At 35.7% G+C, this 25,515-nt stretch overlaps 2 protein-coding genes across 2 annotated transcripts; one reads left to right on the top strand and one right to left on the bottom strand.

The window, feature by feature from the left end:
* The first annotated feature begins 726 nt into the window (after nucleotides 1-726).
* Nucleotides 727-23,324, top strand: LOC133323824 (cilia- and flagella-associated protein 61-like). The gene is made up of 18 exons (XM_061532722.1): nucleotides 727-895; nucleotides 959-1,750; nucleotides 9,508-9,798; nucleotides 9,851-9,995; nucleotides 10,069-10,201; nucleotides 14,541-14,686; nucleotides 14,751-14,867; nucleotides 14,940-15,016; nucleotides 15,787-16,064; nucleotides 16,132-16,547; nucleotides 16,612-16,801; nucleotides 16,866-17,170; nucleotides 18,112-18,345; nucleotides 18,403-18,980; nucleotides 19,076-19,239; nucleotides 19,295-19,549; nucleotides 22,862-23,074; nucleotides 23,139-23,324. Exons 1-18 carry the CDS (start codon nucleotides 727-729, stop codon nucleotides 23,322-23,324), a joined length of 4,689 nt encoding a protein of 1,562 aa, XP_061388706.1.
* A 114-nt stretch (nucleotides 23,325-23,438) lies between these two features.
* On the bottom strand, nucleotides 23,439-23,978 carry LOC133323825 (uncharacterized; the record flags this gene model as incomplete). Its single annotated transcript, XM_061532723.1, has 2 exons — nucleotides 23,439-23,795; nucleotides 23,862-23,978. Coding segments are annotated over 2 exons (474 nt in total), but the record flags the coding sequence as incomplete, so codon positions are not given.
* Nucleotides 23,979-25,515: the final 1,537 nt, after the last annotated feature.

Consider the following 25,515-nt stretch of genomic DNA (forward strand, 5'->3'; position numbering starts at 1 on the left):
TAGCTGGTGTGTTTACGACAACTATTGTATTTCGAGAGGAAAGTCATCCAATAACTATTTACATAGTACCGAATTTGTCTCAAAATTTAATATTGGGTATAGATTTTTGGAAGCGATTCAATCTACTTCCAACATCCTTGTTGAACAATATTTCAAGTTTAGCCTTATTTAACAGTAATCCATTGGATCAAAGAGAACTAACTACAGATCAAAAATATTTACTTCAGTCCGCCATAGATAAGTTTCCTTCGTTCGCGAAAGAGGGTCTAGGGAAAACTAGTCTAATTTGCAAGTCCTTGGTCCTCTCCCATTGTTCTACATAGGAAACCAGGGAAAAATCGTTTGTGCCTCGATAGTAGGAAGTTGAACGCCGTGACGGAAGGGGATGCCTACCCACTTCCGCATATAGAGGGTATTTTGAGTCGTCTGCCCAAAGCAGAATATATTTCTAGTCTCGACTTAAAGGATGCTTTTTGGCAGATACCACTAGACGAATCGTCGAAAGGTAAGACTGCCTTCACAGTTCCTGGGAGACCGCTCTATCATTTTAAAGTAATGCCGTTTGGCTTATGCAATGCGCCGCAAACCATGTGCCGACTCATGGATAGAGTGATACCAGCGTCTCTCAGGACTGAGGTTTTGGTCTACCTGGATGATCTACTAGTGGTATCTCCAACCTTTGAGAGACATATGGAAGTATTGAAGGAGGTAGCTAATTCTCTTAGAATGGCAGGACTGACAATAAATGTCGAAAAGAGCAAATTTTGCATGAAAGAAGTTCGCTATTTGGGTCACGTAGTAGGGGAAGGTACCATTCGTACAGATCCGGATAAAATTTCGGCTATAACCGATTTTCCAACCCCGAGATCTGTTAAGCAGGTGAGGCGTTTCTTAGGTATGTCAGGTTGGTACCGAAAGTTCATTAGGAACTACGCTTCTATTTCGAGCCCTTTAACAGACTTATTAAAAACTAATCGTAAATTTATATGGACCAATGAGGCCCAAAAATCATTTGAAGAGTTGAAATCCATTCTTAGCACAGCCCCTGTCTTGCATAGTCCTGACTTCACACAGCCGTTTTTCATACACTGTGATGCAAGCAAGACAGGAATAGGAGGAGTTTTGGTGCAAAAGAATACGGAGGGTGACGAGTTTCCCATAGCCTTTATGTCTAAGAAACTCAACCAAGCCCAACGTAACTATAGCGTCACCGAACAGGAATGCTTAGCAGCAATGCTTTGCATCAAAAAGTTTAGAGCTTATGTCGAGGGACATGAGTTCACGGTGATCACCGATCATGCTTCTCTTAAATGGCTCATGTCCCAAACCGACTTAAGCACAAGGCTGGCTAGATGGGCATTAAAACTTCAATGTTATCGGTTCAAAATAGAGCATAGGAAAGGCTCCCAGAATGTAGTTCCTGATGCGCTTTCGCGTACCAACACTGAAGATCTCTCTGAGATTCATTGGTTATCTGAAGTGGCGAATACTCAAGGTGTTTTTGTGGATTTGAATTCCGAACATTTTTCCTCAGAGGAGTATAAAGATCTTTTAAGGAGGGTTGAAAGTAACAAAAATTTTACTCCCGATCTAAAAATAATTGACGGCTATTTATATCGACGAACAGATCATGCTGTAGGTGATCCACTTATTGACGATTTGGCATGGAAGCTCTGGATTCCACCGAGCATGGTTCCCGAAGTCCTTCGTAAACATCACGATGATCCTTTGTCTTCTCACTGTGGTATCGGTAAAACTCTGGAACGGATACGACGTTATTATTTTTGGCCAAATCTTGTTTTTGATGTTAAAAATTATATAAATTCGTGTGAGGTGTGCAAAAGTACAAAGCATCCTAATTTCACTATGCGACCACCTATAGGAGATACAGGTATGACCCATAGGTTTTTCCAAAGATTGTACGTCGATTTTATAGGACCTTATCCAAGATCTCGTACCGGAAATATAGGGATATTTATTGTCCTTGACCACTTCTCCAAGTTTTGTTTCCTTCGTCCAGTGAAAAAGTTTACAGCGGATGCTGTTATAAAATACTTAGAAGAAGACTTATTTCACACATATGGGGTACCTGAGAGCATTATATCAGATAATGGTACACAATTCAAAGGGAAGAAATTCAATGAACTCTTGGATAGTTATAAAGTAAACCATATTTATACAGCGGTTCATTCTCCGCAAGCTAATTCGTCAGAAAGGGTTAATAGATCCGTAATTTCCGCTATTAAGGCCTATGTTAGATCAGACCAAAAAGATTGGGACGAAAAACTTAGTCATATAGCATGTGCATTACGGTCAACAGTCCATACATCCATTGGGACTTCCCCATACTTTATGGTATTTGGTCAGCATATGGTCACTAATGGATCGACTTACAGTTTACTAAGGAAATTAAATGCGTTAGAGGATAGATCCATCAGTTTCAACAGGGATGATTCGTTTAACATTGCTAGGAATAAAGCAATTCAAAATATGAAGAAAATATTTGAACGCAACGAAAAGCAATACAACCTTAGATCACGAGAAGTGTCATATAAAGTCGGACAAGAAGTTTTCAGAAGGAACTTTAGCCAGAGTAACTTCGAAAAAGGTTATAATTCGAAATTGGCACCGACCTTTATAAAGTGCAGAGTTCGTCGGAAATGTGGTAACTGCAATTACGAACTCGAAGACCTCCAAGGCAAATTAATAGGTATTTACCACGCAAAGGATATTAGGCAATAACCGGTATCTACATGCGGTATCATCCTTAACTTCTTTTTTAGCCGTTAAGTCTGATTTTGGCGGGGGGTAATGTAGTGGCGCATGTAGACACTTGAAAAAAACAAATCTCATTTCTATTTTATTTTATTTATTTTTTTTGGCACACCATAGTTCTATGTTGGGACACCTCTGTTCATTTGCATTGCATTAGCTAATGTTAACTTGCATTTATTTATGTTAAATTCCCTATTCTCAGAGACTTAGGAATGCAGTTCTATTATTAGAACATTAAAATGCATTCTCATTCACTTTAATATATCGTATTGTATGCTAGTAACTTCCGAGGGGGTGTGCTAGATACTTTGCTAGCCTCGCCCCTATCTCGTCGGTAGCCTAGTGGGAGTGTCTCTGGTTCCCATCCGTGAGACCCAGGTTCGAATCTCACTACGGGTAAAAATTTTTTTTGTTTTCTTTTTATTTTTTTTATTAATGGAAACGATTATTTTTTGGTTTATTTGGTCTAAAAAAAATAATGGTTTCGAATACCAATGGTGTATTTTCAATCATATACATTTTCGGAGTCACCTAATATACCTTTGGTTGCTATAATTTCCCCTTACAAGGGTGGTGAGAAATTATGCTTTTCTTCTTCCACTTATTTATTAGTTTATTGTTAACCAATACGTTTGCGTATTTTTTGTAATGAAATGTTGAAGTATTGGTAATTCGAATGAGCCATGTTTGATTTTGGAAGTTTTTTTCATGTATTGATATTCAGCCATAATCTTAGTGTAATAACCGAGATTACAAAAGGAGGTAGCAGAGGAGCCATCTTGGTCATTTTCGAGAATCTTTTGGTTAGTGAACACTAAATTTTTTTAATCTTGTTGGCGAAAAGAAACTTCTATTGGTTGCTCCTAATATCCCAAGTGTTTTTTTATTAAACTGGCGGAGGAAAAAAAAAGCTAACAAAATCATTGATTTTGTTTAAAACAATTTTTGGTGCAAACGTTGTGTTTTTTTTGTGCAAACGTTTTGACCTTCCGATTGGTTTACAACATCCCCTGGTCGTTGGATTGGAGCTCCATATATTTCCTGGGTCTGCAGTTTTTCTTTTATATCCTGGTGATACCATAAAATCAGGAATTTAACATAGTCATTGGTGAGATTTCTTTATTATATGAAAGCCCTATTTCCTTAGCGCTGATTTTCTATTGTGCATTTCAATCTGTTTTTAGGAATACCCTTTTCCCCGTTGCATTTTGCATACCGACCTCCGCTTCACTCTACAAGTGTGTTTATTTGCCCAGAGAGGAGACTGAGATTCTGACTGAGGTTGGATTTAGTTGATAGAGTGCGTTGGTTTCAGCGAGTGCTGCCGATTACATCTCGCAGAAAGTAAAGTTCGGCATAGAAATTCTGTGATTTAGTTCATGAAATGGTGCTTGAAGAAGTTTTTAATATCCAAAAGTGTATTCACTAAAAAAACAAGAAAACCTGCTTAAAATTTGCTTGAAAATCCAACATAAATTGCTTTGAAAAAAAAGAAAAATTCTAACATAATTTTTGTTATAATAATTTAAGAGAGAGAGAGAGAGAGAGATAAAAATATATTGAAAGTGAAACAATCAAATTTGAAACAAAACGAAAAACCAAAGAGCAAAAGTGTGTGTGTGTACTTGGTAATGTAAAAAAAATCATAATTTTCTATACCTTCTTCTTGTAAAAAAAAAAAAAAATAACAACAAAAATATAATCAGTACTAGAAGAAGAAGAAGAGTAACACCAAATATTGAAATACGCATTTACTTAAACCATATCGTATAAAGAGATTGCTGATCGCTTTGCTGTTACCCCAGTTCGAAAGGCCTTTCATCGTGGGAGTTCAATCGATCAACAAGTAAGTTCGTATTCTCTTATATCGTACCGCATTGAACAAGCACAAATCATTGGTTTTTTAGTGAGAGTAACTGTTCCGTTATCTCTCTTGGTATTGCCTATTGCACTCATTTAATTGAGAATATTCATGATAATTTATAAAATAATAATTATAAATTATTTTAAATTATTTTAAAAACCTAATTAATTGAATTAATTACTGTATTAATTCTTTTAAAGGATTCCTTTATTTGTGTTTGTTCAATGTTAATTTGTTTCCTGTGTACATACGATTGCCAATGGATATGCCAATGTTACACTGAACAATAACAGACGAAGTGCTGTTAACCTACCTTCGTTAACATCTCAATGAGAGCTACAGTTTTGAAAGCACTGTTTGCATTGCTTCTACTGTATGTTTCATTTATATTTATTTTTGTTTGAATTAAAAATTATTAAATTAGATTTATTTACTGGCATATCTGTTGACATCGGCAATTAAATAATTATTTTTATATTTGGTGTGATTATTGAATCAAATTAAAAAAAAAAAACGGAAAAAACTATTTGATCAAATCGACTGCTGTTAACATACTCGTATGTATGTATGTTTGTACATACGGTTGTAACAAAGCAGGTCGTTGACACAACAGCTGATTTGCTGTAAAACAAAAAGCAAATGTAACGATCATACACACATACATTTTTCTTTTGCGTTACATACTGATATGAAATATTTTTGTTTGATGATTATTTGATTGTTTTTCTCTTCGAATGTTTTTATTGAAAATATGATAAATTTTGATATATAAAAATAATGTTATGTTTTTGATATAATTTAATTTAATTATTTAATTTTTTTATTTTCCCTTCAAATTTCAAATATGATCTTATATACCTAAAATTTTTGAAATTAAGTTTTTTTCATGATTTTTTTTTTTTTTTGTAGAATTCACAATTATTAGGTTTGTTTTATATTTTCTTTTGTGATTATTTTTCTGATGCGTTAGGATTATGGATTTATTATTATTCTTGAATTTAGTATTACAATTTAATTCGAATTTCTTTGAGATTGTATGATTTTGTTGTACCTAGCTATAGGCTGAAAAAAATGATATTTTTGATTATGAATAAAAATTGGAATTATTGGAATATGGCTTAAACGTTTTTTGAGGTTTGATTTTGAAGGGTAGGAAAAGTGGGAGTATAAAAAATGGGTTTATCATGATGTCTTTGATTTTGTTTACTTTTTGGTGGATCATTTGATAAACAGGATGGGTGGGCTTCTCATGCAACTACCAACTATGCATGACTGTTACATACTGTGATGACAATTAATCCTCTTTTCTTTCTTTTCTGTCTGGACTATAGTAGATTTTCCTCTAGTTTTTCTCTCTTTTAAGTATCTTTCTATTTTTCTTATGAATTTGCACGCATTATATTATTAAACTGGTAGTGACTACGGACAAGAAACAAATTGAATTTTGGCAAAGATCCCCCCCATACGACGAGCAATAAGGCTGGAATAATATGCGTGCCAGGCCATGGAATTCAATCCGATAAATTTGCATAGCAATTTCAACCTAGCTATCCGATACATACTACAAGTCTTAGAACCAAACTCAAAACGCGGAACAAATCAGATAACTATTTTAATATAAACCAGTAAGGAAAGTAGTAAAGTCGGACTGGGCCGACTATATGATACCCTTCACCACTTAGAGTATATTCTACATATATATCATAACAAACGTCGCGTCTTTGTTATATATCTATATCTGAACCAATTTCAGGGAAACATTCAAGACTTAATTCAGTACGATATGCCAAAATTCGTACAAACGAAAATATTTCCAGGGACTTTAGTGCACCATTCACCTAAAATCGGGAGAAACTATATATATGGGAGCTACATGTAAATTTGAACCGATTTTCATGAAACTTAGCACACATCATTCTAGACTTATTTCAGTACGCTATGCCGAATTTCATGCAAATCGAAAGATATATAGGGACATTGGTTCACCATTTACCTTAAATCGGACGAAGATATATATGGGAGATATATCTAAATCTGAACCAATTTTCAGGAAACATAACACACATCATTCTAGGCCTAATTCATTACGCTATGCCAAATTTCGTGCTAATCGAAAGATATATAGGGTCTTTGGTTCACCATTTGCCTTAAATCGGACGGAAATATATATGGGAGCTATATCTAAATCTGAACCGATTTTCAGGAAACTTAACACATCATTCTAGATCTAATTCATTACGCTGTGCCAAATTTCGTGCAAATCGAAAGATATATAGGGACTTTGGTGGATCATTTACATTAATCGGACGAAATCGGAGTTATATCTTAATCTGAACCGATTTTCAGGAAACTTAACACATATCATCCCAGACCTAATTCATTACGCTATGCCAAATTTCGTGCAAATCGAAAGATATATAGGGACTTTGGTACACCATTTAAATAAAATCGGACGAATATATATAAATATATATATATGCGACTTATCTAAATCTGGACCGATTTTCAGGAAACTTATCATACATCATTCCATAACTAATTCATTACGCTGTGCCAAATTTCGTGGAAATCGAAAGATATATAGATGCTTGGTGCTCCATTTACGTTAAATCGGGCGAAAATATATATGGCAGCTATATCTAAATCTGGACCAATTTTCAGGAAACTCAAAACACATCATTCTAGACCTAATTCGGTACGCTGTACCAATTTTTCCCAATTTCAATAGGGTTCGTCCTTGGGCCATGTAAGTGACCTTTGCCAAATTTCATCCAAATCGGTTTATAAATGCGACCTGTACTTTGTTCACAAAAAGACATGGACGGACGGACATGCATAAATCGACTCAGAAAGTGATTCTATGCATATTCTCAAAAGGAACCATGGATCTATGTCGAATATTTTTGCCTGTTACAAACATATGCACAAAGATATAATACCCTGTACAACAGAGTGGTGAAGGGTATAAAAAGGGGGTTATATGGGGACTACCCCAAAAAGGGGGGCAAATATTAATAACTTTTGGTAGAGAGATTTGTTACCCTATACGACTACAAAATACCAAACTGCAGCAAATTCGGTTGAAAAACGCGCTCAAGAACCCAAAAATACCGAAAATTAGATGTACCCTTATATGGGGGCTATCCAAAAAAATGGACTTATATTCATAATTTTTTTGTGGAGAGATTTGGTACTTATTAAGAACTCAAAATATTAAATTACAGCTAATTCGGCGGTAAAATACGATCAAGACGCCCAAAATACTGAAAATTAGGATGTACCGTTATATGGGGGCTACCAGAAAAAGTGTACCTATATTTATAATTTTTTTTTGTGGAGAACGCGCTCAAGAACCCCAAAATACCGACAATTTGGGGGTACTCTTACATGGGAGCTATGCCTAAACGTGGACCGATAAAGCCCATCTTCGAACTTGACCAACCTGCAGACAAAAGACGACTCTATGCAAAGTTTTGGCGACCAAATAAATTAGTTTAGACGCTAAAGCGATTACAACAGACAGACGGACATGGCTATATCTATATCTAGAATTTTACGCTGATCAAGAATATATATAGGGTCGGAAATGACTATTTCGATGAGTTACAAACGGAAAAACAAAATTAATATACCCTCCATACATGGTGGAGGGTATAAAAACCTATAAATACTTCAATAAAACTTTTGGACCTTGGAAAGACACCTTCAAAATCCCAGCTATAGGATTTTTGGATCTTAAGAAGAATATATTCAAAAACATGAAATGCCTTTGAGTGTTTCACATAAAACACACCTATTGTCCATTTTGCCTCGCATAATATAATACATCAACAATTTTGTAAATAAGCAATACATTTCCGGTGAAAATTAATTCAAATATTTGTTGTGAAAATAAAAATGAATCAACGGAAATGGAAGTTAGCAAACTCATTTAAAAATTATGGAATTACACACAAAAGTTTTATAAGAATATAGGTCAATAACATAAATGCATTATTCAATTTGTAAATAAAATAAATGAAATTAAATAAAAATGTGACCAACCAAAAATTAAGACCTATATCATTCTCTAAGAAACCCTTCTAGTCTGCTATAGCATAATACTTACTGTACCTATAAGGCAGAAGAGCTTCTGCTCTTAGACTTTCTAGCCTATCTTCGCGTCTTTTATGGAACATGAACTTCTAGCCTTCTATTGAAGACCTTCTGGTGGGGTGGACTTTATAGTATTTCATGGAAATAAAATATTTGGACAATCTGGTCCTCTATGGAAGAATACCTTCTGGTCTTCTATGGAAGAATACCTTCTGGTCTTCTATGGAAGAAGACCTTCTGGTCTTCTATGGAAGAAGACCTTCTGGTCTTCTATGGAAGAAGACCTTCTGGTCTTCTATGGAAGAAGACATTCTGGTGTTCTAAGGATAAAGACCTTCTGCTCTTCTATGGAAGAAGACCTTCTGCTCTTCTATGGAAGAAGACCTTCTGGTCTTCTATGGAAGAAGACCTTCTGGTTCTATGGAAGAAGAACTTCTGATTTTCTACGGAAGAAGACCTTCTGGTTTTCCCTTCTTTTATATTTCAAGTAAAATTGCCTAGTGTAAATCAGGCCTTAAAAATCATCTAACGTATTTGGCATTTTTCAAAATTTTGTATTCTCCAATAATTTCACAAATATCATTATTGTTTTTGAAAACCCGTCTCCATGGCACAATCTTTTTACATATCTGATGCGAGCGCCAATGATTTTGAAAAAATCATAAAACTTCTAAACTGCGGTAAAGTTCGTTACCTTGGAACGCCGAAAAGAAAAATACGAACAGCCATCGAATTCTTCAAAACCTATGCTACCCATCGTTTTCTCGTTGAAGTTAATAATGAACTGGCAGATAAACTTCTCATTGGATATGCCGAGGTGAACAATGCTCCCAGCATACCAGCACTACCGGGCGATTGTTGGGAAAATTGGCTCGGACATCATTATTGTTGCCAACTGCCGCTAAGTCAAGGAAATACATTTTTCTTCAATTGTTTCATTTATCACAAGGACTATAATCCACAGTTGCTGCAATATGTTTTGTGTGAAATATTTCAACGTGAAAATAAAATTCGTTATATTTTGGCGATTGAAAGTCCCGAGTATCGCTATAAATATGATAAAGGTTGGTTAATAAATTTTCAAAAGATGAAATCGTAACACTTTTGACTTTTCAGATCGCCCAGATTATTATTGCCTGCAATCATTCTCCCTCGTGTATTATCCCAAATGTTTCAGTGCCATCACGTGTCCAAATACCCAACGGATCTATGTAATCCGTCGTGATGATGTTATACCCAAAATGCGCTATCGTCGTGCTTTGTATGCAGCATTTTTTTTTTTTTGGTGGGTTTAAATTATATTTTTGTTACAAATTTTGTTTCTTTCTCTGCAGACCTGAAGACAATGATGACATTGTTGATTTGGTAGATCGAGATCGTCCCGATGTCAAACAACAATTAGGTGAATATTATATAGCCGAAGAATTGTTATCGGAATCTACAAATAGTGTGCTAGTGATAACGGAGGTAAGAAACGATATCCAAGAAATTTAAGTCATTCAAAAGTAGACTTTATCGACTTATATGAAAGAAAAAATTTTGAACTACTATGGATACAGACCTTTCAGTCCTATACGAAGAAAGACTTTCTTGACTTATATAATCGAGAAGACCTCTTTGTTTTCTATAGATAGCATATCAGCAAGCTACATCTGACCTACTGACATTCTACAAAAAACTTCCACAGGTCTTCTATAGCAGGACATTCAAATCTTTTATAAAATAGATATTCTACTTCTGTAAATGAAAATCTTCCGGACTTCTAAAAAAACATCGTTTCTTCTTTCCAATATGAATTTCTACCGACGAGAACTTTCTGGTCTTTTATGGAAGACTCCCTGAAGTTTATGTAAGAAAACCGTCTGATCTTCTTTGGAAGATTACCTTTTTGGTTCATTATGTTAAAATATCGTCTGGTCTTTTGTCGATGAAAGGCTTTATTTTATCCATGTAAGAAGCATGACTGATGGTCTCTAGAAAAAGTTCCATTGAGCCCCTTCTGCCCCCTATGAAGGAAATCATTCTACTGTTCTAAGGAAGATGACCCACTCATTTTCTTTGTTAGATGACGCTCTGGAGCAAACACTTCAGATCTTCTAGGGAAAAATACTTTTGGGACCTCTATAAATGAAGATCCTAAAGATGGCTATGGAAGAATACCTTCCGATCCTCTATGAGAGAATCCCTTCTGTTATTATTATTATGGCCAGTCAACAGTAGACTTTATGGTTTTCTATGAAAAAAACCTTTCTGATTTACATGGAGACCTTTAAGTCCTTCAAAGAGAAAATTTTTTTTCTTTGTGGAATAAAAACAACCTCTGGGCTTGCATTAACGAGAAGACCTCCATGTTTTCTATAGATAACACATCAGCAGCCTATATATGGCTTACTGGCCTTCTACAAAAAATGTTCTCCTTGACTTCTTTACCAAGACTGTAATTTTTAATAGAGGATATATATATATATATATATATACTTTTTACTTCTGTGAATGAGAATTTTCCGAATTTCTTCTTTGCAATAAAAAACCTCTCTGATCGTCTCTAGAAGAAAATCTATTGAGCTTCTATAGAAGAAACCTGAAAGTAATCATTCTATCCTCTATGAGAGAATCCCTTTTATTCTTATATAAACAGAAGTTTTCTTATAATAAATAAAAGAATTATGATGGTATTTTTTGAAGAAGAACCTGTTGTCTCCTATGGCAGAAGAAGAGGCCCTGATTTGGTCAACATGCCAGGAGGCAACCAACAGACTTTCATTATATTTACAGTTTATGTACAGTTTCTCGTCTACAGAACAATGCCTTCCGATCTACTTTTTAAAAAATCACTGCTTGTCTCTGAAATAAGACCTTCTGTTACTCTATTGAAGAAGGTCAGTTGGTTCTTGAAACCTTAGTTCCATCGGAATTGATACCGAACTCTTCTATAATTGAAGACCTTCTGCCATTCTAAAAATGGAGATCATTTACTTCTATAGAACAAACAATCAAATCCGACCATCCTTGGTAACACTGTGCAACACAAAAAATTATTATAGAGAAATTCTAAAAAAAATAAACCTAACCGTATCTTAAATTGAGGTCTACATATTCGGTATATATATTATATATACTGATTTCTTTTGTTCAGTGACTTTTACTAAAATTAGATGGAGAATATTTTTTTATGTTATCTTAATATTTATACCCTTCACCACGCTGTGGTACAGGGTATTATGTCTTTGTGCATATGTTTATAACAGGCAAAAGCAAACGAGGTAGACACATGGTTCCTTTTGAGAATATGCATTGAATCACTTTCGGAGTCGATTTATGCATGTCCGTCCGTCTGTTAATGCTAAATTGTAAACAAAGTACAGGTCGCATTTATGATCCGATTGGGATGAAAGTTGGCATAGATCCCTTATTTGGCCCAAGGACGAACGCTATTGAAATTGGGAAAAATCGGTTCAGATTTAGATACAGCTCCCATATATAGTTTCGTTCGATTTGATGCAAATGGTGTACCAAAGTCCTAATATATTTTTCGATTTGCACAAAATTTGGCATAAAGTACTGAATTTGTTCCAGAATGATGTGTGCTAAGTTTCGAGAAAATCGGTTCAGATTTAGATATAGCTCCCATATATAGTTTCCTCCGATTTAAGGTAAATGGGACACCAAAATCCCTATATATCTTTCGATTTGCACGAAATTTGGCACAGCGTACGAAATTAAGTCTGCAGTCATGTGCGCTAAGTTTCGTGAAAATCGGTTCTGATTTAGATATAGCTCCCATATATAGTTTCGTCCGATTTTATGTAAATGGTGCACCAAAGTCCCCATATATCCTTCGATTTGCACGAAATTTGGCATAGCGTAATCGATTAAGCCTGGAATGATGTGTGCTAAGTTTCGTGAAAATCGGTTCAGATTTAGATATATCTCCCATATATAGTTTCGTCCGATTTTCTGTAAATGGTGTACCAAAGTCCTTATATATCTTTCGATTTGTACGAAATTTGGCACAGCGTACGAAATTAAGTCTTGAGTGATATGTGCTAAGTTTCGTGAAAATTGGTTCAGATTTAGATGTAGCGCCCATATATATTTTCCTTAGATTTTATATATTTTATGTTTTAAGTGTACACTAAAGACCCAAAGGTTGTACGATTAACGTATAGTTTTGTTGAAATCGTTTCATATTTAGATATAGCTCCCATTTGTATGTTCGTTGGAGTTAAGTTAAACGTCGCACCGGTTAACACGAAACGTATCAATGGTGAAGGGTATCATAAAGTCGGCCCCATCCGACTTTACTACTTTCCTTACTGGTTTTATCTTTTTAATTTATCTTAACCCTAAAATTAATTTTCACATTTTTACGTTTAGTTTCGAGTTTTCTTCCATTCTGAGACTTAAACTTTATGGCTATCATTTTTGTAGAATATCACTCCATTTTAAATAAGTTTTCAATCATTTCTGGAGAAAGGGAACGAAATGACCCCTTCAGAGAGTCAACTGAGTGTTAACGTATTAGACAAAAATATTCCTGAAGTTTATATCTGTAATATTGAAAAAGACACCATACGTATACCTAATATGAAGGATTTCGAGAAAACTTAATCCAAATATTTTCAAATGTCTTGGAAATTGGAAATATTGTCCCCACCCTATTTAGGTTACTTCCGTAAACTGTAAAATGCCGATACACGTGCCTTTAATAGTTAGCCCCTCTATCATAATGTTTTGGAATTTCCACAGTGGTCTGGTCGTCTATGGGAGACGAAGTTTTACTATTCTATTGAAAATGGGCTTCAGGATTTCTATGGAAGAAGACCCCCCAGTATTCTGTAGAAAAAAGACCTTCGAGTCTTATGTGGTAGAAAACATTCAAGTCTTCAATGACAGAAGACCACCCGGTCTTGTATTGAAATAATCCTCCTCCTCCTATACAAAATATCAGATCGCCCTTCGAAGACGACAATTTCCTTCCAGAAACAACTTTCACTTTATTTGGCTGGTCTACGAAGACTCACGCGGTCCATGATTCGCCATCTGCGACAATCATATAAACCTCGTTTGAAGCACCATGATCGTATCAGTTAAAAGAGAATTGAGCAGAGAAAAGTAGAGTCGACCCAACACCTTGTTTCATTGTTTTCAGCGATTATAAAATTGTTCGGAGCCCAACGAGAAAATTATCTGATTTTAAGGCTAGGGGTTCAGCAATATAGAATATATGCAGATATAAGAAATACCCAATGATGCCTCTATCTCACGGAATGCCACATGACAACCTTGCATTGTCAGTTCTGTGGCATTGCATTGACACAACTGTCATTTACATGTCACTGTAAACAACACAACACATGTTGATACGTCAAAATGAATTGAGAACAGTTCTGCTAAAAATGTTAAATTTTCCCATGGATATGTCAGATGGCGTCAGGCAAGACTGAGTGTTATCTAGACCAGAATACGTTATATCCTCGTTACTAGGTCTTCTATGCAAAACCTTCGGGGTTTCCATAGTGGGAAAGATCTTCTGAGTAAACAAAAAAGGCTGCAGGATATTTTCCAAAGTAGTCATTCCTATCCAATCAGGATCCTCTATAAATAAGATATTACTGGAAGAAGAGTCTTTAAGGACTGACATATCAAAATATATTCGTATCTTTTACAGAAAAAAGTGACCTTCTGACTTCTTCTAGAAGTTATATATCCTATTATTGTTATGAAATTCTATGGGTCTATGAAATTCTATGGCCTCAATTTTGTAATAATTTCATTCTATTCCCCTACACCCTATTCCTCATAGATTTCCCTCATTACGGCTGGTTTCATTTGGTTAAATGGTCATGTGGATATCTTGCACCTCTTGCAAAATTATGATCTTGATGCATTTGGGAATCTGATTAAATTCAATCCAAAAGAACTATTCAAGGAGAAGCAAATTATTGTAAAGTACGTACGAATACATTTTGATCCGAATATCGTGCAACTTTTATAAAATTCATACCTATAACAGCTCAATTCGCCGACAGCCCATAAATAAACTTTTTATTCATCGAGAAATCGATGAGATATTTAAAAATTTAAATGATGATTATTCCAACCCTCCATCGGATGATGAAGATTTACAGAGGTAAGCCAAATTTGAAGAAGGTATTTTGATAGTTTTTTTTTCAGATGAAGAATGGAACTGTTTTTCTTCCAGGAATTCTTCTGATGAATCCAATGTTAGTGACGAAAGACAACTGGAATGTTTTGAGAAATTGATGAAATTTGTTGAAAGTATTTATTTGAAAATTTATAGAAGAAGTTAGGCTTAGCTGAATTAGGTTTCTATTGGGAAAAATTCAATTCAGCTTGGCGGAATATGGTTTCCACTAGGAAAACTTCAATTCAGCCTGGCTGAGTAAGGTTTTCATTATGAAAAACTTCAATTCAGCCTGGTTGAATTAGGTTTCCCTTAGGAAAACTTCAATGCCATTCATTTCAGTGTGGCTGAATTATGTTTCCCGAGAAATCGATGAGATATTTAAAAATTTAAATGATGATTATTCCAACCCAAATTTGAAGAAGTTTTTTCCAGATGAAGAATGGATCTGTTTTTTCTTAGAAAAACTTCAATTCAGCTTGGCTGAATTAGGTTCCCATTAGGACATCTCCAATTCAGCCAGGCTGAATTATGTTTCCCTTAGGAAAACTTCAATTCAGCCAGGGTGAATTATGTTTCCCTTAGAAAAACTTCAATTCAGCTTGGCTGAATTAGGTTCCTATTAGGAAAACTTCAATTCAGCCTGGCTGAATTGTGTTTCCCTTAGGAAAACCTCAATTCAGCCGGGCTGAATTATGTTTCCCTTAGGAAAACTTCAATTCAGCCTGGCTGAATTGTGTTTCCCTTAGGAAAACCTCAATTCAGCCGGGCTGAATTATGTTTCCCTTAGGAAAACTTCAATTCAGCCTGGCTGAATAGAGTTTCCATTAGGAAAACTTCAATTCAGCTTGGCTTAATTAGAATTTCTTCTAATATTTTTCTAAAAAAAATCTTGCTGTTACAGAACTCAAAAGTTATGACTTCTATGTGAAATTGCGTAAACGACGTAAAAATATTCTATACAATATTTCAACTGAAAATCCCAATGCTGCTTTGGATGCACAATCAAATGTGTTTGTCATACATTTATTTGGTTTGATGCAACCACATGATCATCGTAGATTATTTCGTTATTTACTTACCGGGTTTGCTGCATTTCCTCAGCGCAACTATTGTCTGCTTTCAATATCGGTTGCCCAGCCGATGACGCCGATGTTATTTGAAATGTTGAAATATTTTATTGTAAGTCCGCAAGTATCCCACATTCCGATCTTAAATATATTTTTTAACAATTTTCCAAAATCCATAGCCTGTTACCCCAAGACCAGGTTGTAAAATCGATGAACATCTCTTCATTACACATCGAAGTGCCATTTATGGCGACATCACGCTATATCGTGTAGAACCCGGTGATGTTGAAGATATCAAACGGCTGCTAAGTGATGAAGTACCCACCATTATGGCCATGCCGAGAAGCACCCAGCAAACACGACGCTCTACCATAGCTTCACGAATGTTATTTAGCATAGCTGCCACAGATACTTCCCACCTATCCATTATTGCTGATGATGAGGATCAATTGCAATATGATTTACGTATTGTTCTGGCAATTTTGGAGAATATCTTTTCGGATCCTTTTAGTAAATATCAAGGTTTTATTATCAAGTGTGGAGATTCTACCCAGGCGAAAACGGAAAATGTTACAACGGGATTTGTTATATTGAGGTGAGAGAGAATTCAATTTATTGCCATGGAATCATTTTATATACCCCCTGGTTGGTTTCTCAAGATCCTTTAATTCGAATGCCAATTTGGAAAAACATTTCCTGCTGCCCAAACTCGCCGAAGAACCAACACGTAATATGGCCGAAATTATGATCTTGAAATTACATCCCCTGTTTCATTTTCAAGCTGATGTGGTGTTTCGTGAACTGGCACGCCAGTCGAATTGTTGGCACTTTTATCATTTTCGTCCCACGGTAGGCGGATTATTTATACGAATTAGTATCACCACATAACATGGTAAACTTATAATATTCCCAGCTCTACCATTGCCTCTCAAATGATCTGTTGAAGAACATGCAACCATTGGAACCTCGACGCAACAAAAAATTATGGTTTGAAAGACCACAACAGGAGGCAGAACTGCCATCTTCTCAGACAAAGTTCTCAATGCCGGATTTTGATATACATCCCATTGATTATGCCCAAGACCACTTTGCAGCATATCAAAACAATCTATCCCATTCGGCGTATTTTGGCCACACCATGAATATTGTGATTTTGGGGTTTACCGATATTTGCAAGGCCTTTTTAAGATTAATGATTTTCAGTTGGCAGGGAATGAAGTAAGTTAATAAATTAAATTTAATGAATTGACTTAATTCAGCTGGCCTGAATTGAAGTTTTCCTAATAGAAAACTTATTCAGCCAGGCTGAATTGAAGTTTTCCTAAAAGAAAACTTATTCAGCCAGGCTGAATTGAAGTTTTCCTAATAGAAAACTTATTCAGCCAGGCTGAATTGAAGTTTTCCTAATAGAAAACTTATTCAGCCAGGATGAATTGAAGTTTTGTAATGGAAACCTTATTCAGCCAGGCCGAAAAGCTCTTTTCCTAAGGGAAACCTTATTTAGCCAGGCTGAATAGAAGTTTTTCTAATCGAAATCTTATTAAACAAAGCTGAATTGAAGTTTTCCTAATGGAAACCTTATTCAGCCAGGCTGAATTGAAGTTTTCCTAATGGAAAACTTATTCAGCCAGGCCGAAAAGCTCTTTTCCTAAGGGAAACCTTATTTAGCCAGGCTGAATAGAAGTTTTTCTAATCGAAACTTTATTAAAGAAAGCTGAATTGAAGTTTTCCGAATGGAAACCTTATTCAGCCAGGCTGAATAGAAGTTTTCCTAATGGAAACCTTATTCAGCCAGGCTGAATTTAAGTTTTCCTAATGGAAACCTTATTCAGCCAGGCTGAATTGAAGTTTTCCTAATGGAAACCTTATTCAGCCACGCTGAATTGAAGCATGCCTAATAGAAACCTTATTCAGCCAGGCTGAATTGAAGTTTTCCTAATGGAAACCTAATACAGCGAGGCTGAATTGAAGTTTCCCTATTGGAAACCTAATTCAGTGAGGCTGAATTGAAGTTTTCTTAAGAGGAACTATATTCAGCCATGCTGAATTGACGTTTTCCTAATGGAAACCTAATTCAGCCGGGCTGAATTGAAGTTTTTCTAATGGTCCTGTTTTGGTCCTGTTTTTCTATTCTAATAATCCCATTCCCTTTTGCATAGAAATATTTCCGATAACTGCAACTGTTTACCCCATGTACGCATAACCGTGATCTGCGATCCTGGTGTTATGGAGGCAGAATATGAAAACTCTTTCCGATGCAGTAGCTGTGAAAACGATGCCGATTGTTGGGTAAATTATCGCAACTGTGATGCATTTGTTCGCGATGTTACGGAACGTATGGATCTAAGGAATTGGGTGAGGTTTGTGAGCGGTAAAGTCAAGGCAATTGATACGTATGTTCCAAATACCTTCCGAAGATGTGTGCTTATTCAAAAATATTCTTCCTCTAGAGATAATCACCTTGTCAAATTGGAATCGGAATGTGAAATTTACTATGAAACATTGTTACTAATGTGTCACACCGAATATGGGTTACCCTCTGGAATGATCACCTCGGAAGAGTTGCCATCAAATTATATTGAAATCAATAGCAGATTTGATAAATTACTTTTCTATCATCAGTTGAGATTTTTTCAACGTGATGTATCCCGAAGTCAATGTCGCATTGTGGTCTATGGTCTCCATATCAGAGCCTTTGAATTTATTAATTTCTTAATTGGGCATGCGGTGCCGGGGAAATCGATTTGCCTTGTAATGCCCCATGAGATGGCCAATTTACAAATGGGTCTAATGCTGAATGATTCGAGTATTGATGTTCGAATTGAGGCGATACTTCGAGAAATGATTGAAGATTTGGGTGTGACGATTTATGAACGCATGAATATTGAGGAGATTCAATACGCGGGAGATGGCAAAATTATTAAGGCCGTCATGTTCCGCAGCTATTTGGGAGAACAGAAATTATTACTGAATTGTGATTTCTTTGCGAGCTATTGGGAGAAATACCTATCCGATGAGATGCAGGAGGGTAAGTATGTCGTAATATGAAAGAACTATACAATTCTGTATTAAAAATTTATAAATTTCTGGAAACAAATGATCCTTACGAGTCATATTCTTCAGTTCTTGAAGAAGCTGAATTGGATACCGAAGGTCAGCATATTTTAATAAATGAAAATTACCAAACATCCGATCGATGTGTCTATGCCATTGGTAATTTTGTCAAGCAACGCAATGAACCGAATCATCAGTATCGTTTTGTTTGTCCACAGGAGGCAGCTGAAAAGGTTTGGTTTGACATTAATTTTAAATCCTAAACAACGAAAATTTTGTTTCCTTCAGATAATTGTCGCTTTGGGACTCCAAGCAAATGATGCCAACGCTAAGGAAGAGAAATTTTCCAAACCCTATCTCTTTCAAGCCCAACTACCGATGGAGTTTTATTTCTTTAAAATCACCACACCCAAACGTTATTTAGCCAATCATTTGGATAATGAATATGGATTTCCGTTGATAACCTATTCGAATGGAGATTTTAGTCGTGTTCGTCTCAACGAACATGGCATGGTCGAGGAAATTGTCATTGTTACGAAAAAGGTAAGGAATTTTGGAGAAAATGCAGATTCGTGATCAATCGATAAGTTTAGAAATTCGCGGTATGTAGTTGAGCATAGAACTACTTTTCGGTATTTTAAGTCAATTTACGATGTAAAATTATTCGCGTTCTCGATACGGTACTTGAACTTAGTAGAATAAAAAGTCATACAAATTACATAAAGTCCAGTTCCGACTCCTCTGTTTCCAAAATCAAAAAGGTTGCAACTTGTGTTGACTGCATCCATAGAGAAGTTGGAGACAGGACATTTGAACATGTGTAAATTCTCGGGTGGTCTTAATACACATGTCGGACATGAGTTAGGTATCGTACACAATAGGAATATAAGCGTTCGCACCGTCCTGACATTAGCTGTTTTAAAACTACACGTGTTTGCCTTGGCTCTTCTTTTCATCTGCTATTATGGATATATGGTGGTTCCCGAATACCATATAGGTATGTTGTTTTAGGTTTTCACATGTGTACCTTTAAATATCTCTCTACCCAGAAAAACCCAATAAGGAAAGTAGTAAAGTCGGACTGGGCCGACTATGTGATACCCTTCACCACATTGGGTATATTTAGCATATGTATCTTAAAGTCGAAATTATATATGTAAGCTATGCTATATTTATATCTAAACCGATTTCGAGGAAACTAATCAGAGATTAATTTATATTAACTTCAGTACGTTGTGTTAGTCCGATTAGCTTTGGATCATTAGTGCACCATTTACTTAAAATCGGACGGAAATATATATAGAGGTGTAGGTAAATCTGAACCGATTTTCACGAAACTTTGCACACATCATTCTAGACTCAATTCAGTACGCTATCCCAAAATCGAAAGATATATGGGGACTTTGGTGCACTATTTACATATAATCGGACGAAAATATATATGGGAGCTATATCTAAATCTGAACCGATTTCCACGAAATTTTGCACACATTATTCTAGACTTAATGTAGTACTCTATGCCAAAATTCGTGCACATCGAAAGATTTGCAGGGACTTTGGTGCACCATTTACCAAAAATCGGGCGAAACTATATATGGGAGCTATATCTTAATCTGTACCGATTTCCAGGAAACTTAACACACATCATTACAGGCCTAATTCATTACGCTGTGCCAAATTTCGTGCAAATCGAATGATATATAGGGACTTTGGTGCACCATTTACCTTAAATCGGACGAAAATATATATGGGAGCTATATCTAAATCTGAACCGATTTTCAGGAAACTTAACACACATCATTAAAAGCCTAATTCATTACGCTGTGCTAAATTTCATGCAAATCGAAAGATATATAGGGACTTTGGTGCACCATTTACCTTAAATCGGACGAAAATATATATGTGAGCTATATTTAAATCGGAACCGATTTTCAGGAAACTTAACACACATCACTCTATACCTAATTCATTACTCTGTGCCAAATTTCGTGCAAATCGACTCATATATAGGGACTTTGGTGCACCATTTACCTTAAATCGGACGAAAATATATATGGGAGCTATATCTAAATCTCAACCGATTTTCAGGAAACTTAACACACACCATTCTAGACCTGAAAGATATATAGGGTTTTTGGTGCACCATTTACCTTAAATCGGACGAAAATATATATGGGAGCTATATCTAAATCTGAACCGATTTTCAGGAAACATAACACACATCATTCCAGGCCTAATTCATTACGCTGTGCCAAATTTCGTGCAAATCGAATGATATATAGGGACTTTGGTGCACCATTTACCTTAAATCGGACGAAAATATATATGGGAGCTATATCTAAATCTGAACCGATTTTTCCCAATTTCAATAGGGTTCGTCCTTGGGCCAAATAACCGACCTATGCCAAATTTCATCCAAATCGAATCATAAATGCGACCTGTACTTTGTTCACAAAAATACATGGACGAACAGACGGACATGCGTACATCGACTCAGAAAGTGATTCTATGCATATTCTCAAACTCAAGAACTATGTGCCTATCTCGTTTCCTTTTGCCTGTTACAAACATATGCACAAAGACATAATACCCTGTACCACAGTGTGGTGAAGGGTGTAAAAATGGGGTTATATGGGGACTACCCCAAAATGGGGGTGCATATTAATATTTTTTGTTGGGAAATTTGTTACCATATACGACTACAAAATACCAAATTTCAGCGACTTCGGTTGAAAAACGTGCTAAGGACCTGAATATAGCGAAAATTGGGGGTACCCTTATATGGGGGATACCAGAAAAATTAGATCTATATTTATAATTTTTGGTGGATATATTTGGCACCCAATAAGAACCAAATGTACCAACTTTTACCGAATTCGGATCAAAAACGCGCTCAAGAACCCCAAAATACCGACATTTTGGGGGGTACCCTTATATGTGGGCCACCAGAAAAAATGGACATATATTTATAATTTTTAGTGGAGAGATTTCCTACCCAATAAGAACTCAAAGTACTAAATTACAGGCAATTAGATTGAAAACTACGACCAAAACCCCCAAAATACTGAAAATTAGAGGGTATCGTTATATGGAGGCTCCCAGAAAAAATGGACCTATATGTATAATTTTTTATGGAAAAATTGGGTGCCCAATAGCAACTCAATGTACCAAATTTCAGCGAATCCGGTTGAAAAACGCGCTCAAGACCTCAAAATACCGAAATTTGGGGGGTACCCTTATATGGGAGCTATGCCTAAACATGGACCGATATATCCCATCTTCGAACTTGACCTGCCTGCAGGCAAAAGACGACTCTGTGCAAAATTTTGGCAATCTGTCTCAACTCTTTTAGACGCTAGAGTGATTACAACAGATGGACATGCTTAGATCGTCTTCGAATTTTACGCTGATCAAGAATATATACATTATAGGGTCGGAAATGATTATTTCGATGAGTTACAAGCGGAATGACAAAATTAATATACTTGGCACCAAGTGATTATCATCTTTTTCTAGCATTGCAAAATTTCGTTAATGATAAAAAATTGGTATCTAGGAAGGATTGTGAAAATCGACTACTAGAGTTTTTTTACAAATAGTGAGCAGGACTTCTGTGAGGGAGGCATTATGAAGTTACCTTTAAAATGGCAATAAATCATACAACAAAACGGTTCATATTTGGCCCAAATCGGACATTCCGAAGCATGTTAAATAATGTCTTGTAGTTCATATAATAATAAGGGTTTTCTGTTTCCCCCAACCTAATACTAGTAAAATTATTTGGATCCTGACTTTTAGTTTTTGATACAAAAATCAGGATATTTAACATACACAATCCATAATTTCCCTTTCCAGAACAAGGACTACGATTTCTTGAAATTCTTTTGTGGACGACACGAATTACTCCTCAATAATTTACGCTCACGTTGGTATTTGAAAGACATTGAAAGTTTTCTGGATTTCTTTCAAGAACCCTGGGTGGAATTGATTATGAATGATCACTTCGAAGAATTGCAAATGATAAATAAACTATTGATATCACCCACTGCTGAGCAGGTTATGAAAATGGTAAGCGAAACCTAACAAAATATCTAGTAACAAAATTTTTAATTTGTATTCCTTCACCTCACAGCAAAACACCGATCGTACGACGCGCCACAAAATTATGCGCAGCATTTGTCAAGATTTGGGTATAACAAATCAATTGGAATGTACTGCTTTGGAATTTCTAAGAAAACATCGTTGTGAGTTCTCCACAGACATAGCCTTACCTGAAGATTTTCCCAAGCCACCAACCAAAACAATGACAGATTTTTAAAAACGCTTATATTTTAATATGATGTTTTTTTATAAATGCAGTTTTTTATTAAAAAAATCTTTTGTAATGTAATCAAATCTCTTTCCCTTTTTTCTTTTGAAACTCTCTCCTCGCTTAGGCACCTAACGAACACTGCGTCACAAATTGTTTGGCCAGTGAACATTCGGCACTCTCTGTCCAACGGTTAGCTGGACAATTTTTAAAGTATTCCATATACGTGCAACCCAACAGCATTCCAGCAAATGGACTGCAACCCCTTTGCAGAATACTACGACCCATTGGCAGTTGTTTAAATGCCTGCAATTTTCTCTCCGTATTGGGCTGACATTTGCGGAACGCTTCCAACATTACATTAGCATATTCGGAATCATTTGAGAATTTCATTTGTAAATCTGTACGTATGGCATTTAGATCGATACTATCAGCTTTTGTCATATATTTCGATTCAGTTAGAATACACTGGGCTAAACACTGTAAATGGGAAAATTGGAAGATTTCGATTAGGGTCATTATTTTTCGGTTTGTTTACAAACTTACTGTAGCTGTTGCAACACTTGGCTGTGGATCCGACGGCTGACCAGTAATGCCCATACGAAGGGCACATTTTTCTGTAACATCATCTCGACCACCATCTTTACAGCAGGTTGCAGGATCCTGAAAAAATAAATAATTAAAAAAATTCACATTATTATTTTTGCTACTACTATTCAGGTAAAAAGAAACAAATTCTCAGATCAGTATTTACGATTTTCAATGGAAAATAAATCTCAGATCATCAGAGCTAACACTTGTTTTATATAGAAAACACCTAGGGCTGAAATCTTATAAAAAACAAGCAGAGTCTTTACAGACTGAAGATTTTGGGCGCATAAGGATTTTAGTAGGACAAACGCAAAAACCATTCTATGTCATGACCTGTTCCAATTCATTAGTGAGGGTGGGGTGTATTTAAACATTTGTATTCGGTTTGCAGCATCTCTAAATATTTGCCGGATATCCCATAAAGGGTATTATTGATCAGAATACAAAAAAAGATTTATGAAGTCTCTAAATAAAGGTCCGCAACTTTTCATACACTCCACCTAATTGTCATTCACCTGTCTCTCTGTCTGTTGAAATCACGATAGAGCTCGTAATATTTACATTTGTACTACTCATAGGATGTTTGGTATTGAAAATGGAATATATCGGTCCAAGATTTGGTATAGCCCTTATATAACGGTCCCACAAATATTCCGTATTTTGGAATTTTTGCCACGTTTTATTGCAAATCTCCCCGACAAAGCAAATCTCTTTGCCAAAAAAATCGATATATGAACACTTTTTAGGATAGTCCCTATATAACGCTACTTTGGGGACAGCAAAGCCGAATTTTGTATTTTTACATCGTGGGCAGTATTTATTATGTTTTATGCATTTTAAAATATATCTGTAGAAAAATCTCGTATTTATTTTCACCGGAAAAAAAATTACATCGAAAAACTCCTGTAGTTTTTGTAACTCTGCAAGAACCCGGAATTACTGCCAATAACAGCCTTTTCGTTGGGGACATTCGGTTAAAAACATGAACCTATATCGAAATAGTTTTAGAAAAACCTTCAAAATATCGGAAAGCCAAATTACAGCCTATTGGGTTAGAAAACGCTTTGAAAAAGGCGGAGGTACCAAATGGAATGAACGCATTTTCCCTATCTTCGAAATTTGTTTTAGATTGGAAGAAGTATTACGATGTGCATAGTTTGGAACAAATTAATTATTTTCTCGTGACCACAAGCCAGCCAGTGTCGGTTTTTTTTTTTATAACCTCCAACATGAAGTGAAGTGTATATAAAATTAGCCATTCCGTTAGCAACACAACAAAATATTCACCGTAGATTCCATAAAAAATATATGTTCTTGGTCAGAATTAAATTCTGTGTGTTGAAATCACGATAGAGATCGCAATATTTGAGATTGTCCCCGTATAACGGTGCCCTCAAATATTCGGTATTATGGACATTTTTGAGAAGTTTTTCAACCGAATTAGTTGTAATTTGCTGTGTTTGGTTCTAATTGGGTATAAAATGCTTAATATTGGTGCACTTGGTGCACTTCAGTATTTTGGAGTTGTAGACAGCCTTTTTAGCAGATCAGCTGTAATTTAGTTTTTTTGGATTCAATATGGATCAATATTGGTTCACTTTTTAAGGAA

Source organism: Musca vetustissima, unplaced genomic scaffold (genome assembly GCF_032173495.1).
Source record: "Musca vetustissima isolate MV318-11 ecotype Yass unplaced genomic scaffold, APGP_CSIRO_Mvet_v1 utg4626, whole genome shotgun sequence".
Classification (NCBI taxonomy): Eukaryota; Metazoa; Arthropoda; class Insecta; order Diptera; family Muscidae; genus Musca; species Musca vetustissima.

What these genes read in the sequence shown, in the direction of transcription:
- LOC133323824 (XM_061532722.1), top strand. Translation starts at nt 727, where the DNA reads ATGGCAGGACTGACAATAAATGTCGAAAAGAGCAAATTTTGCATGAAA. An exon ending in GATGATGAAGATTTACAGAG is followed by an intron (nt 14,868 to 14,939) that starts GTAAGCCAAATT and finishes TTTTTCTTCCAG; the next exon opens with GAATTCTTCTGATGAATCCA. An exon ending in AAAGTCAAGGCAATTGATAC is followed by an intron (nt 18,346 to 18,402) that starts GTATGTTCCAAA and finishes TTCTTCCTCTAG; the next exon opens with AGATAATCACCTTGTCAAAT.